A 16,733-nucleotide genomic window follows, 5' to 3' on the forward strand; every position below is an offset into this window, starting at 1 on the left:
GACTAGTACAGTGTGAGACGAGGGTAAGACAAGGGAACACGCACCAGTTCTCATTGAGGAAAGGGCGAAAAATTTCAAGCTCCTGAGTGTCAACGTCTCTGAGGATCTATCCTAGACTCAATATGTTGATGCAGTTACAAAAAATGCACGACAGTGCCCTGGGAAAACATCTCTTGTCTGTCCACTTGATCTAGGCCTCTTATCATCTTATATACCTCTATCAAGTCACCTCTCATCCTCCTTTGCTTCAAGGAAAAGCACACTAGCTTACCCAGCCTTTCAAAGGTTGTGGACACTGTCACAATATCAGAATACCCCTGTGGGATGCCGATTATTTCTGTGTATTAGACGGCATTTTCCAAATGAGGCTGAGATATTAACCCTGTTTCTCTCTCTATGGTTGCTTCTGGACCTGCTGAGTATGTCTAACAATTTCTGCTTTTTCTTCTATGGACAGGAGAGATTCTGTGGATTCTGGAAATCCGGAGTAACACACACAAAACCCTGGAGGAACTCAGCAGGTCAGGCAGCATGTATGTAGATGAATAAACAGTTGACATTTTGGACTGAGGAGCAACACCTCATATTCCATCTGAGCAGCCTCCAACCTGATGACGGTAGCAGAGCACACCTTCCCGTGACTGCGTGGGTTTCCTTCATAAAAATGAGAAATTCTGCAGATGCTGGAAATCCAGAGCAACACACACTAAATGCTGGGGAAACTCAGTGGGTCAGACAGCATCTATAGAAATGAGTAAACAGTCAACCTTCTGGGATGAGACGCTTCTTCAGAACTGGAAAGAAGGGAGAAGATGCTAGAATAAAAAAGCTGGGGATGGGGAAGGGAAGGAGGACAGCTAGAAGGTGATAGATGAAGCCAGGTAGGTAAAAGGCTGGAGAGGAAGGAATCTAATAGGAGAGGACAGTGGAGCATAGGAGAATGGGAAGGAGGAGGGGCACTAAGGGAAGGTGATAGGCAAGTAAGAAGAGGTATGTGGCCAGAGTGGGGAATGGGAAAACGGAGGAGGAGGAGGAGGGAATTTTTTTTTACTAGAAGGAGAAGCCGATTTTCATGCAACAGGTTGGAGGCTACCCAAATGGAATATGAGGTGATGCTCCTCCACCCTGAGAGTGGCCTCATCATGGCACAAGAGGACATGTTGGAATGGGAATGGGAAGCGGAATTAAGATCTTTGGCCACTGGAAGGTGCCAGTTTTTGCTGATGGAGTGGAGGTGCTCATTCTCCAGGTGCTCTGGTTTCCTCCCACATTCTAAAGACGTAGGGGTTAGCAGGTTAGTCAATGACATGTGTGTTGTTGGGCTTGCTGGGCCAGAAAAGCCTGCTGCATCTCTAAAAAAATTGCACGCATTTAGCGTAACACTATTTCAGTGCCACTGATTACTGATCGGGGTTCAATTCCCACTGCTGACTGTAAGGAGTTTGCATGATATGCTTGTGAGTTTCCTCTGGGTGCTCTGGTTTCCTCCCACATTTCAAAGGCGTATAGGTCAGTAGGTTAATCAGTCAGAAAAAAGTACGGCACAGAAACAGAATTTCTGGCCCGTCAGGTGTAATTGACTGGCACGGGTTCCTTGGGCCAGAAGGGCCATTTACAATGCTGTATCTCCAAACAATATGTATGTGGTTAGTGTAACGCTATTACAGCACCAGTGATCAGCAATTCTCCACTATCTGTAAAAAGTTTGTATGCTCTTCCCATGACTGTGTGAGTCTCCTCTGGGTGTTCTAATTACCTCCCACGTTCCAAACGCATGTGTTTGTATCAGATATAGGAGCAGAAATAGGCCATTTGGCCCATCAGGTCTGTTCCATAATTGCAGCATGGCTAATCCACTTCTCCCCTCAGTCCCAATCTCCTGCCTTCTCCCTGTATTCCTTCATGCCAAAACCAATCAAGAATCTATCAGCCTTTACCTTAAGTATACAATGCCTTCTCATCTCGATTTTAAAAGGACGTCCTTCTATTCTGAGGCTGTGTCGTCCTGTCCTAGGTGCTCCCACCATATGAAACATCCTCTTCACGTCCACTCTATTGAGGCCTTTCAACATTCGATAGGCTTCAATCAGGTCACCCCTCATTCTTCTGAATTCCAGTCACTACAGGCCCAGAGCCACCAAATCCTCTTCATATGACAAACTATTCAATCCTGGAATCATTTTTGTGAACTTCCTTTGAATCCTCTCCAGTTTCAGCACATCCTTTTTAAGGGACCCAGACCTGCTCACAATACTCCAACTGAGGCCTCACCAGTGCTTTATAAGGCCTCAACATTACAAGCTTGCTTTTATATTCTTGTCCTCTTGAAATGAGTGATAATGTGCATTTGCCTTCCTCACCATTGACTCAATCTGCAAATTAACCTTTAGGGAACTCTGCACAAATCCCTTTGTGCCTCAGACATTTGAATTTTGTCTCCATTTAGAAAACAGTCTACTCTTTCACTTTTTTCTATCAAAGTGCACGACTATACACTTCCTGACACTACATTCCATCTGTCACTTGTTTGCTCATTTTCCTAATCTGTCTAAATCCTTCCGTAGCCTCTCTATCTCCTCAAAAACTACCTGCCCTTCCTCCTAACTTCATCCCACACCAACCCCTGTAGAACACCAGAAGTCAGCAGCAGCAAACCAGAAAAGGCTCCCTTTATTCCCATTTTTTTTCTTGCCTCCTGCCAATCAGCCACTGCTTTATCCATGCTAGACTCTTTCCTGTAATACCATGGGCTCGTAGCTTGTTAAGCAGCCTCATGTGCGGCCCCATTTTCGAAGGCCCTCTGTAAGTCCAAGCATAAGCAGTAGGGGTAATTGGTCACGTGTTTTAATTGGGCCAGAAGGGCCTGTTACTGAACTGTAATTCAAAAATATAATATCCCTGTCAAAGTGAATAAAAGGCAAAAACAGCAGAGACAGAAGCAGAATTTTACTCACAAAATGCCCTATTCACGTATTTCCTGGGGTAATTGACGGAACTGAAGGTAGTGTTTGGTTCGCGCAGTTCCAGTGGACCGCCACAGTCAGCTGCAGGAAGGAGAACTGGTTTGTAAACGTCAGCGCACATAGCATTACCAAAAGATGGTCAATATATCCAGGGCCATTCCAGATACACCAGATCCCAAAAATGAATTAAGTTCAGACTCAGATTTACTATCACGTGTACCTGGAAACATACAGTGACGTGCGTCACTTGTGTCAACAACCATATTCAACCAAGGATTGCATGTGGGCAGCCTGCAAGCATTGCCACACATTCCGACGGCAACTTAGTATGCTGGCCATGCTCAGACTCGATTGGTAGACATTGGGCCTTCAACTTCCCCAGCAGGCTCACAGAAATTTGTGGACTTGGAGCTCTGGCCATTGGGCCTAGCCACAGTGGCAACAGACCCTTCGTTTCCCTCAAGAGGCATCTGCCTTCAATCCCTCTCAGTCTCCTGAGGACTCTATTTTGATGGGCATATGACTCCACTTGCCAAGAGAACCACTTGCGATATGCTAATTGCAGTGTCTCGCCGAGTATCACATGCCCAATGCTGGAGAAACTCAGCATCTTACCTTTCTCCAGCATTTTTGTGCGTGTTGCTCTGGATCAGTATCTGCAGCATCTCTTGTGTTTATGATTTGCTCTCTGGGCAATCATCTTGCCTCTGAACTAGCTGGCTGAAGGTTTAAGCCCCATGCCAGTAGTGAGTACAACAGACTAGGGCCACTCCAGTACATTACCGAGGGCCGAGGATGAGGAGTACACTGAAACTCTCTCTGCTTTCTCAGTTCATTGTGACGGGTTTCATTGGATGAACAAGAGAAAACAGAGAACCATGTACAAAACATGGTGAGGCTGTACATGGTGTGCTGTGTATAGCTTCGGGCATCCTGTAATAGGGAAGTCATGATTAAATTGGAAAGATTGTGAAAAGATTTCTGAGAAGGCCTAATATGAGGGGCAGATATTTTAAGCTGATTGGAGGGGCATAGGGGGTTGTGGGAGATAAATTATTTAAGTCAGAGAGTGGTAGGTGTGTGGTTGCCCAGCCAGGGGTGGTAGTAGAGGGAAACCCTGTAACTCCTCGCTGATGGTAGCATCAGGGAGGAGGTAGAGGAGTCTGAAGGCACACACTCAACAATACAGGACCAGCTTGTTCCCCTTCACCATCAGATATCAGAATGGACATTGAACCCATGAACAGTACCTCACTACTTTTTTATTCATTGTGCACCACTTAATTAAATTAACTTTATATACAGTACATATATTTACCGTAATTTACCATTTTTATTATTACGTATTGAAATGAACTGCTGCCACATAACAAATTTCACAACATATACCAGTGATATTAACCTGACTCTTAGTTGGAAAAACGGAGAGCTCTGTAGGAAGGGTTAGATCAATCTTAGAGTGGGTTGAAAAGTTTGGAACAACACTATGGGCTGGAGGGCCTGTACTTCCTACATCCTATTTTCTAATGTTGCCAGAACTTGGACGTACTGAGTTATGAGGATAGATTGGGCAGGCTAGGACTTCATTCTGAGAGTTGACGATATGGATGTATATAAAACCATGAGGACGCTGATAGGATGAATACACACAGTCTTATTCCCAGCAATAGGGAATCAAAATCTAGATGGCATAGGTTTCAGTTGAGAGGGGAGTATATTCCAAAGGACCTTCAGGAGCAAATTCTTCATGCAGAGGGTGGCACTTATTTGGACAAGCTGCCAGAAGAAAATGTTTAGATTGATCTTGGAGTAGGTTAAGAAGTTGGCACAACATTGTGGGCTGAAGGGCCTGTGCTATGCCGTAATGTTCAATGTTTTATGTTCTAAAATTAGTAGATATTTTTGATAGAGAAGAAAGATGAGAAGTTGCTGAGATTGCGTGGGTAGCAAGAGGCTTTTTCCAGGGTGGGACTGTTCTTGGTGCCAGGATGTGTGGTGACACTTGCGGATGGACCCCAGCACATCATTCATTGTTCACACAATCGACACATTTCACTGTAAGTTTCAACGTACATGCGATAAATAAGGTTAAATCTGAATCTAAACTTCAGTGGACCTGGCCATTATCACAGCACAATTATAGACATAAATTGCTGATATTCCCCACACCACCATTGTGAATAAGACCATGAGATATAAGAGCAGAACTAAGCCATTTGGCCCATCGAGTCTGTCCCACCATTTCAACATGGCTGATCCATTTTCCCTCTCAGCCCCAATCTCCTGCCTTCTCCCCGTATCCCTTCATGTCTTGAGGGATCAATAATCTATCAACCACTGCCTTAAATATACTCAGAGATTTGGGCTCCACAGCTGCCTGTGGCAATGAAGTGCGACACCTGCCCCTACACTTTCTCCTTCACGGTCATTCAGGTGCCCAAACAGTCCTTCCAGGTGAGAGGACACTTCACCTGTGAGTCCGTTGGGGTCATCTACTGTATCCATTGCTCCTGGTGTGGCTCCAACGTAGATTGGGAGACCAGTTCACCAATCACCTATACTTCAACCGCCAGAAAAAGTGAGATTTCCCAGTGGGCCACCCATTTAAATTCTGCTTCCCATTCCCATTCTGACATGTCAGTCCATGGCCTCCTCTACTGCTGCGATGAAGCCATACTCAGGTTGAAGGAGCAACACCTTATATTCTCTCTGGGCAGCCTCTAACCTGATGGCATGAACATCGATTTCTCAAACTTCCAATAAAGGAGCCCCCCCCTTCACCATTCCCCATTCCCATTTTGCTCTCTCACCCCATCTCCTTGCCTGCCCATCGCTTCCCTCATGTTCCTCCTCGTTCCCTTTCTTCCATGGCCTTCTGTCCTCTCCTATCAGATTCCCCATTCCCAAGTCATTTATCTCTTTCACCAATCAACTTCCCAGCTCTTTACTTCACCCCTCCCCATCTCCTGGTTTCACCTATCACCTACTACCTTGTACAAACAACAGGAATTCTGCAGATGCTGGAAATTCAAGCAACACACATAAAAGTTGCTGGTGAACGCAGCAGGCCAGGCAGCATCTCTAGGAAGAGGTACAGTTGACGATTCAGGCCGAGACCCTTCGTCAGGACTCACTTCGTCCTTGTGGATCACCACTGGTCACAAGCAGCCAACCAGAAAAGGTTCCCATTATTCCCACACTTTTCCTCCTGTCAGTTAGCCAATGCTTTATCCAAGCTAGTATGGATTCCGCTGGGGCAAAGCAGAGCTCCCTGTGGACATCTTCAAGGAGAGATGCCTCAGATTGGTCGCATCCATCACTAAGGACCCCATCACCCAGGACATGCTCTTCTTTCATTGCTACCATCAGGGAGCAGGTACAGGAGCCTGAAGGTACATACTCAACGATTCAGGAACCGATTCTTAGCCTCTACCATCCGATTTCTAAATGGACAAACCCATGACCACCAACTCACTACTTTTTTCCTCTCTTTTTATTTTGCATTATTTATTTAATTTAACTTTCTGTACTTACTGTAAATTACAGGTATTTTATTTATATATATTGCTCTATACTGCTTCTGCAAAAGAACAAATTTCACAACATATGCAGGTGATATTAAATCTAATTCTGATTCTAAAAGAACAGCACCTTGTCTGTGAAAGACATCCCACAGAAATAACACTGGCACTCACTGGGTCCTGCTGGGGGTGGCGTGGGCTTTGGTTTTGCTGTTGGTTCAGGGTATCCGCTGTCTTTGCAGGCCCCGGTTGTGAGGGAAATGTCATCCAGTGCAGTCTCAGACTGGATCCCATTACTCTTCGTAACCTCGAAGACGACCTGGGCAATGAGCAAGCAGAAAGGCTCGTTATAAATGAAGGTTGGCAGAGTTGTGCATAGAGCAGAAGGTTGTCACATATTGCATTGGATCATTGATTGGATGCAGTGCTGGGATGAGAAGAGGCAGATATGGAGGTGAACCCAGAAAAGTATGAGGCCATTAGCAATGCAAAGTCAAATTTGACGGCAGGGTTAATGGCAGGTCTCTTAACAGTGTAGAGTAGGGGTCGCCAACCCGTCAATCGCAATCGACTGGTCGATCTTTGAGATTTTCCCAGTCGATCCCGGAAAAAAAGAAAAATAAATACACAAGTACTGTTGTAATGTGAGCATTATAAAAATAAGTAATACTAATTAGGATAATGGTAATATAGCAATATTTTTGCTATTGAAGACTATTTGTAAAGAGAGATTGTTTCCGGGTTGCGGGGGTTTAGTTCCGTTCTTTCTGCCCAGTGCGCACGTGTGTATAGTTCCCTCGCCATGCACCGCATTTTCAGTGTAGCTTGTGCTGCATCAAAGTGACCAATCAGATCAGATAAGAGTACAGACTGTCGCAAACATCAATAAACGGCACTCACTCGTGATATCCTGCAAGGTAGCTAGCTAGCATGGCGGAGGCTCCACGAAAGAAGGCGAAAACGTACAACTTCCATCCAGAATGGGAAGCGGAATTTCTATTTACCTTGGTGAAAGACAAGTGTGTATGTATGTTGTGCCACCAAACACAAGCACTGACTAAAAGAGGGAATCTGGAGCGGCACCACAACACCAATCACCAGAAATTTAAAGACACCTACCCCCCAAAGAGCACAATTCGTGCCAGGAAAGTTGAGGAGCTGAAATCGGGGTTGAAGGCCCAGCAATCATTTTTCACAAAACATGCTGCTCAAAACAGGCTGCTATTGAAGCATCATTTCGTGCAAGTCACCTTTTGGCTAAACACAAGCAGCCTTTTACAGATGGCGATTTATTCAAGGAAGCAATGGCCATTACCGCAGAGACTGTTTTTAATGACTTTAAAATCAAAAGCAACATCACAACCGCAATACTTAATATACCGCTTGGCTCTGCAACAGTGACAAGGAGGGTAGAATCACTGTCAGAGGACGTGGATCGACAAGTGTTAAAGGACTTGTCACTCTGTGAATATTTTTCACTGCAGTTCGATGAATCCCTGGATGTAATGCAAACAGCTCAGCTTGTTGTATTTGTCAGAATGGCTTTCCAGGATTTTACAACAAAGGAGGACTTCCTCACTCTTTTGCAATTAAAGGAAAGAACGAGAGGTGAGGATATTTACAATGAGTTTAAAAAATACATCCGTGAAAATGACATCCCCATTCATAAACTGGTGGCATTTACTACTGACGGGGCCCCAGCAATGCGCGGTGTGCGCGTTGGTTTTATAGCACTGTGTCGTAATGACCCTCATTTTCCCAGCTTCCTGGATTATCACTGTGTGATTCATCAGCAGGCCTTGGCTGGGAAGGTCGTGGACTTTTCTCATGTAATGACACTGGTGGTCAAACTGATAAACTTGATTCGAGCAAAAGCGCTTCAGCACTGCTTATTCAAGGTGTTATTGGATGAACTCGATGCCGCTTACAGAGACATAATTCTTCATACTGATGTTCGGTGGTTGAGTCGCGGCAAAGGGCTGCAACGATTTCTTGACTTGCTGCCTGAGATAAAGACTTTCCTGTCAACAAGAAACGAGGAGCACGAGGAGCTGTCAGGTGATGCCTGGCTACTGGATTTAGCGTTTCTGACAGACATAATGGCTAAATTAAACGCACTTAACCACGAGCTCATGGGAAAAGACCAACACCTAACCCACATGATAAGCGCAGTAAATGCGTTTAAGGCCAAGCTCGGTGTTTGGATTTCAAATTTAAAGAAAGGGAGGCTGACACACTTTCCCAACTTGGAAAAAATGTTACCAGCCATCAAGGAAAAAAATGCTTTTCGCCCTGAGCAGTACTGTGCTCACAGACACACTGTCAATAGAGTTCGATCGGCACCTTGGGGAGTTAAATGTCATGAAAGATATTGCTGCATTTATGTCAAACCCATTTCTGCCGATTGATATAGAACGGATAGCAGCCAAACTCCAGCAAGTATTTGGTGTGCCAAGTGATTCTGAAATGGAAATAATTGATTTGCAAAATGACATCAAGCCTAAAGCAAGATCAGGGGACGGTGACTTTTGGGGGCATGTCAGCAGGGAGAAGTTTCTTTATCTCACCGCATGTGCACTAAAAGTCAGTGCCTACTTCGGGTCAACTTATCTGTGTGAAATTGCATTTTCACGGATGAAAATTATTAAATCTAAGTACAGGAGCTCTCTTACTGACAGACACCTCACAGATCGTCTCAGACTGGCTGTCTGTAGTTATGAGCCAAATTTCAGGGAACTAGCAGAAATTATTTAGCCCCAGTCATCACACTGAGTGCAACAGTCAATTTTTAATCATTTATTTTTCGTGTTGAAATAAAACTAAATAATGAAGCTTAGAATTAAAGGTGTGAAGTATTGTAATATTCTTAAAGAAAGACAGCTATGGCCTGTTTGATATGCCAGCTACAGTGTTTTCTTGTCTGAACTAATTTGAAAGTTTGACAAAAGTATTTTGTACAATTCAAATACATTTAGCCCATATAAAAGGCCTCAAATTGGAAGTACAATCTGAGCTGTTTTTTCTCTAAATGATTTAGTAGATAGATCTTTCCTTTCACTAAGGTTGAGGTAGGTGATCTTGGGCTTAAAAAGGTTGGTGATCACTAGTGTAGAGGGATCCATAGATTCCTCAAAGATGCTGCTCAAGTTGATACGGTTGTCAAGAAGGCATATGACAGCCTTGAGGAATGCTGTGATATTTATGAATGGGATAGTGAAATGGGACAGCTATTAATCATGATGTATCATGAGAGAAACTGGGTCAAGAGAAAGATTAGATTTATCTTTGTTTTATTTACCTTTTCTGAGACAAGTAAAGATAATCTCTCTGAATCTACTGCAGGTCATCAAGCTCTGACCTTGCCTTACAGCCAGTTTATTGAAGTGGCCGGTGAAAATTAGTTTGTAGTCAATACGACACCCCCCCCCCCACCCTACTTCTGCTTGGTGGGAGATTTGATAATTGTACAGTCGTTAAGGATAAAGATTAACTTTATGTGTCATATGTAGATCAAAACATTGGAACATACTGTGAAATGTGGCACTTGTGTTAACAACCAATACAGTCCGAGGATGTGCTGAGGGCAGCCTGCAAGTGTTGCCATGCTTCCAGCATCAACATAGCATGCCCACAACTCAAAGATTTCAAAGAACCCAAATAAAAAAAAACACCAACACCTACTGCGCAGATAAAGGGAAAATAAACACAGATCATTCAAACAACAGAAGCGAGCAACATTCCAAACCAAAATGAGTCCTTAGATCCAAACCCTGGAGCAGCTCGGAGTAGGCCCAAGCCTCCGTATGAGTCCATTATATCAGTGGGCATGGAACACAGTGATTGGGACTGTCTTCATTGCCTCAGTGCCCATGGAGAGAGGAGTGAACATCGTGGGAGAGCAAGCAATATTGGCTCTTGCCTCCGATCCCAATGCTACGTCTTTCCAGCATATCGTTTAAATCCTCCAAACAGCGGATTGTACCTTGCATTGGGATCTAGGCACTGGTGCAGGAAAAGGGTCCGGGCCTAGAAAAATCCACCCAGTGACTTGCTCTGGGCCCAGATTTCACTGCCCAGCACGAAGCCACTCTTGATTTCTCCAAATCGGCTCAACACCCAGAGCGATCCAACCTCGCATCCCGAACAAATGTACGGGCATCGAAATTTCTCTGCCTCGCCTTCTCCTCACCGGATGGCTCACTCCATCTGTGTCGATCTTGTAATGTCCAGCACGATTCACCCCCCGAATTCTGTTCACGTTCTCTCACCTTTCCATTGTTTGCTGTGATAATTTACCACAATTTACTTAATAAAAGGTGCTATTAGTAATGTTTTTAGTCATATTTCTTGCCTTTTGAACTACCAGTGAGCTGTCGCATGCGTTCAGTAGCAACATTTTAAACCGGAATCAGAATCAGAATCAGGTTTATTATTAGTGGCATGTGGCGTGAAATTAGTTAACATAGCAGCAGCAGTTCAATGCAATACATAATATAGAAGAAAATAATAATAATAATAATAATAATAATAATAATAATAATAATAATAATTAAATAATTAATAAATTCCAGTATACGCATGTATGTTGAGATTAAAAATTGTGCAAAAAACAGAAATAATATATATTAAAAAAGTGAGGTAGTGTTGAAGGGTTCAATGTCCATGTACGGATGGGATGGCAGAGGGGAAGAAACATAGAAACATACAAAACCTACAGTACTATGCAGTAATGCAGGCCCTTCGGCCCACAAAGCTGTGCCGAATATGTTCCTACCTTAGAACTACCTAGGTTTACCCATAGCTCTCTATATATCTAAGCTCCACGTACCTATCGAGGAGTCTCTTAAAAGACCCTATCGTTTCCACCTCCACCACCGTCGCTGGCAGCCTATTCCATGTACTCAACAATCTCTGCATAAAAAACTTACCCTTGACATCTCCTCTGTACCTACTACCAAGCACCATAAAACTACGCCCTCTTGTGCTATCCATTTCAACCCTGGGAAAAAGCCTCTGACTATCCACATGATCAATGCCTCTCATTATCTTGTACACGTCTATCAGGTCACCTGTCATCCTCCGTCGCTCCGAGGAGAAAAGGTCGAGTTCACTCAACCTATTCTCATAAGGCATGCTCCCTAATCCAGGCAACATCCTTGTAAATCTCCTCTGCACCCTTTCTATGGCTTCCACATCCTTCCTGTAGTGAGGCGATCAGAATTCAGCACAGTACTCCAAGCGGGGTCTGACCAGGGTCCTATATGTCTGCAACATTACCTCTCAGCTCTTAAACTCAATCCCATGGTTGATGAAGCCCAATGCACTGTATGCCTTCTTAATCACAGAGTCAACCTGTGCAGCAGCTTTGAATGTCCCATGGACTTGAATTTCAAGATCCCTCTGATCTTCCACACTGCCCAGAGTCTAACCATTAATGCTATATTCTGCCATCATATTTGAACTACCAAAATGAACTACCTCACACTTATCTGGGTTGAATTCCATCTGCCACTTCTCAGCCCAGTTTTGCATCCTATCAATGTCTTGCTGTAACCTCTAACAGCCCTCCACACTATCCATAATACCCCCAACCTTTGTGTCATCAGCAAATTTACTAACCAATCCCTCCACTTCCTCATCCAGGTCTTTATAAAAATCACAAAGAGTAGAGGTCACAGAACAAATCCCTGAGGAACGTGACTGGTCACCGTCCTCCTTGCAGAATATGACCCATCTACAACCACTCTTTGCCTTCTGTGGTCAAGCCAGTTCTGGATCCACAAAGCAATGTCCCCTTGGATCCCATGCCTCCTTACTTTCTCAATAAGCCTAGCATGGGGTACCTTTTCAAATGCCTTGCTGAAATCCCTATACACTACATCTACTGCTCTACCTTCATCAACGTGTTTAGTCACATCCTCAAAAAATTTAGTCAGGCTCATAAGTCACGACCTGCCTTTGACAAAGCCTTGCTGACTATTCCTAATCATATTATGCCTCTCCAAATGTTCATAAATCCTGCCTTGCAGGATCTTCTCCATCAAGTTACCAACCACTGAAGTAAGACTCACTGGTCTATAATTCCTAGGCTATCTCTACTCCCTTACTTGAATAAGGGAACAACGTTTTCTACCCTCCAATCCTCGGGAACCTCTCCTATCCTCATTGATGATGCAAAGATCATTGCCAGAGGCTCAGCAATCTCCTCCCTCACTTTCCACAGTAGCCTGGGGTACATCCCTTCCGGTCCTGGTGACTTATCCAACTTGATGCTTTCCAAAAGCTCCAGCACATCCTCTTCCTTAATATCTGCATCCTCAAGCTTTTCAGTCTGCTGCAAGTCATCCCTGCAATCGCCAAGATCTTTTTCCGTAGTGAATACTGAAGCAAAGTATTCATTAAGTACCTCTGCTATCTCCTCCAGTCCCATACGCACTTTGCCACTGTCACACTGGATTGGTCCTATTCTCTCACATCTTATCCTCTTGCTCTTCACATACTTGTAGAATGCCTTGGGGTTTTCTTTAATCCTGTCTGCCAAGGCCTTCTCATGGCCTCTTCTGGCTCTTTCATTCTTGAGCTCCTTCCTGCTGGCCTTATAATCTTCTAGATCTCCATCATTACCTAGTTTTTTGAACCTTTCATAAGCTCTTCTTTTCTTCTTGACTAGAATTACAAGAGCCTTTGTTCACCATGGTTCCTGTACCCTACCATCCTTTCCCTGTCTCATTTTAATGTACCTACTCAGAACCCCACGCAAATATCCCCTGAACATTTGCCTCATTTCTTCCATTGTTTCCCTGAGAACATCTGTTTCCAATTTATGCTTCCAAGTTCCTGCCTGATAGCTTCATATTTCCCCTTACTCCAATTATTCGCGTCCCTAACTTGTCTGTTCCTATCCCTCTCCAATGCTATGGTAAAAGGGATAGAACTGTGATCACTATCTCCAAAATGCTCTTCCACTGAGAGACCTGACACCTGACCAGGTTCATTTCCCAATACCAGATCAAGTACAGCCTCTGCTTTTGTAGGCTTATCTACATATTGTGTTAAGAAACCTTCCTGAACACACCTAACAAACTCCACCCCATCTAAACCCCTCACTCTAGGGAGATGCCAATCAATATTTGGGAAATTAAAATCTCCCACCACAACAACCCTGTTATTATTACACCTTTCCGGAATCTGTCTTCATATCTGCTCCTCGATGTCCCTGTTGCTATTGGGTAGTCTATAAAAAACGCCCATTAGAGTTATTGACCCCTTCCTATTCCTAACTTCCACCCACAGAGACTCCATAGACAACCCCTCCATGATTTCCTCCTTTTCTGCAGCTGTGACGCTATCTCTGATCAACAGTGCCACACTTCCACCTCTTTTGCCTCCCTCGCTGTCCTTTCTGAAACATCTAAAGCCTGGCACCTGAAGTAGCCATTCCTGCCCCTGCACCATCCAAGTCTCTGTGATGGCCACAACGTCATAGCTCCAAGTGCTGATCCACGCTCTAAGCTCATCTTCTTTGTTCATAATACTCCTCGCATTAAAATGGACATCTCTCAAACCACTGGTCTGAGTGCATCCCTTCTCTATCACCTGCCCATCCTTCCTTTCCCCCTTCTGAAAGCTTTCTCTATTTGTAAGTCAACCTCCCTTTCCTCTGTCACTTCAGTTCGGAAGCTGTTCCTGAATCGCTGAGTTGGTGCTTTCAGGCTTCTGTATCTCCTACCTGATGGTAGCAGTGAGAAAAGGGCATGCCCTGGGCACTGGAGGTCCTTAATAATGGACGCTGCCTTTCTGAGACACCACTCCTTGAAAATGTCCTAGTACCCTAGTACCCAAGATGGGGCTGACTAAATTTACAACCCCCTCCAGCTTCTTTTGGTCCTGTGCAGTATCCCCACCCTCCGTACCAGACAGTGATGCATCCTGTCAGAATGCTCTCCATGGTACGTCTATAGAAGTTTTTGAGTGTATTTGTTGACATACCAAATCTCTTCAAACTCCTAATCAAGTACAGCCGCTGTCTTGCCTTCTTTATAACTACATCGATATGTTGGGACCAGGTTAGGTCCTCAGAGATCTTGACTCCCAGGAACTTGAAACTGTTCACTTCTCCGCTTCTGATCCCTCTATGAGGATTGGTATGTGTTCCTTTGTCTTACCCTTCCTGAAGTCCACAATCAGCTCTTTCCTCTTTCTGATTTTGAGTGCCAGGTTGTTGTTGCAACACCGCTCCACTAGTTGGCATATCTCACTCCAGTACACCCCCTCATCATCACCTGAGATTCTACCAACAATGGTTGTATCATCAGCAAATTTGTAGATTGTATTTGAGCTATGCCCAGACATGGGTATAGAGAGAGTAGAGCAGTGGGCTAAGCACGCTGCATGAGCTGCATCAGTGTTGATTGTCAGCGAGGAGGAGATGTTATCACCAGTCCGCACAGACTGTGGTCTTCTGGTTAGGAAGCTGAGGATCCAATTGCAGAGGAAGGTACAGAGGCCCAGGTTCTGCAACTTGTCAATCAGGATTGTGGAAATGATGGTATTAAGTGCTGAGCTATAGTTGATGAACAGCATCCTGACGTAGGTGTTTGTGTTGTCCCTAATCCATATGTCTTTGGAATGTGGGAGGACACCACAGTACCCAGAGGAAATCCACGTGGTGACAGGGAGAACGTACAGACTGTGGCACGAATTGAAACCCCATCACTAATTGCTGGCACAGTAAAGGGTTACGCTAACTGCTCATGCTAGTGATACCGATACACTCGTGACCATTACGGTGCATCCCTGGAAGAGACTGACCCAGACCGATGTAGTTCCATTGATTGTCAGCTGCCCATAGTTCCACTGATTCCCGTAATCTCCTTCCTTCTCGAACGCTATAAACGACTCGACCTGATTGATGGTGATCCAAACCCATAGTCTGGCGACATTCCTTCCATACATGTGGTACCTGGGGTATGGAGACAATGAGAAGGTGTCAGGAGGATGCGTAGAATATTCCCCCAATGCAATGAGCTTGAGAACTAATCACAGATTCAGTCATCACCTGAGCAGGGCATTCATTCTGTTACACTCATGATGGCTCTTCAAAATCCAATGGTTTTCTACCATTTCGCTGCAGATTTCTCTCATGTTGATACATGCATTCCATTTCGGAATCAGCTTCCAGGCAGGCTTAAAAGAATGGCCTGTTCCCATGCTGTGCTGTCCTGTGTTTTGTCTACGCTCTATAAATGACTCCCACATTATAACAAGCTCACTGGTGTCTCTACTTCCTCAGGAGGCTCAAAGAATTTTTGCATGTCCCCTTTGACACTCACCAATTTTTATCTATGCACTATAAAGAGCATCCTGTCCAGATACATCATGCTTTTACATGGTAGCTGTTCTGCCTGTGACCAAAAGGGTTGTGGACTCTGGTCAGCACACCTCAGAAACCAGCCTCCCCTCCACGGATTCTGTCCCTGTCAAGCAACCAGCATAAGCAAAGGCCCCATGCATTCCAGGCATTCTCTCCTCTCTACCCATCAAACTGAGCAGAAGGTACAAAAGGTAGAAGGCACATACCATCAGGCTCAAGGGCGGGTTACTATCCCACTGTTATAATATTATTGAGTAGACCCCTAGTATGACAAGATGGACTCTTGACCTCACTTTTGACCACATTATGACCTTGCACCCTTATTGTCTGCCTGCACTGCACTGTAACACTTCAGTCTGCATTCTGTTAACATTTCCCTTGTAATGAAATTACTTGTTTGAATAGCACACAAAACCAAGATTTCCCTGCACGTGTGACAATAATAAACCCATTTACCTATTTATGATGAAGAATGGGGTGAGCTTGAATGTGGTAAAAATTTATCTTCCATTTTTTTATATAGATTCAGTAATCCCGTTGAATATCAACTGAAGGTGCTTAGACTCTCTCTTGTTGGGTATAGTTATTGTATGCACTGTAGTGGTGTGACAGTTCAAAGTTCAAAGCAAATTGATTATTGAAGTATGTATACGTCATCATGTACTACCCTGAGATTCACTTTCTTGCAGGCATTCACAGAGAACAGAGAATTACAATAGAATCAATGAGAAACTACACCCAAAGGCTGACGAACAACCAATGTGCAAAAAGAAGATACACTCTGCAAATGCAAATAAATAAACAAATAAATAATAAGATAAGGTAAGGTAAAACTTCATTTATGCTGAAGGAATTTATTGTTGCAAGGTTGCTCAG

General features: G+C 44.2%; 1 protein-coding gene across 2 annotated transcripts in view; it reads right to left on the bottom strand.

The window, feature by feature from the left end:
* The window catches only part of tmprss15 (transmembrane serine protease 15), a 101,822-nt gene that overhangs the window by 28,383 nt on the left and 56,706 nt on the right, over positions 1–16,733 (bottom strand). For both annotated transcript variants that reach the window (XM_063050272.1, XM_063050273.1), the window contains exons 11-13: positions 15,296–15,446; positions 6,659–6,803; positions 2,955–3,044 (exon numbers count right to left, since the gene is read on the bottom strand). In XM_063050272.1, coding sequence (XP_062906342.1) covers positions 2,955–3,044; positions 6,659–6,803; positions 15,296–15,446 — 386 coding nt within the window. The remainder of the gene's footprint in view (positions 1–2,954; positions 3,045–6,658; positions 6,804–15,295; positions 15,447–16,733) is intronic.

The sequence above is a fragment of the Mobula hypostoma genome, chromosome 6 (assembly GCF_963921235.1).
Source record: "Mobula hypostoma chromosome 6, sMobHyp1.1, whole genome shotgun sequence".
NCBI classification, from domain to species: domain Eukaryota; kingdom Metazoa; phylum Chordata; class Chondrichthyes; order Myliobatiformes; family Myliobatidae; genus Mobula; species Mobula hypostoma.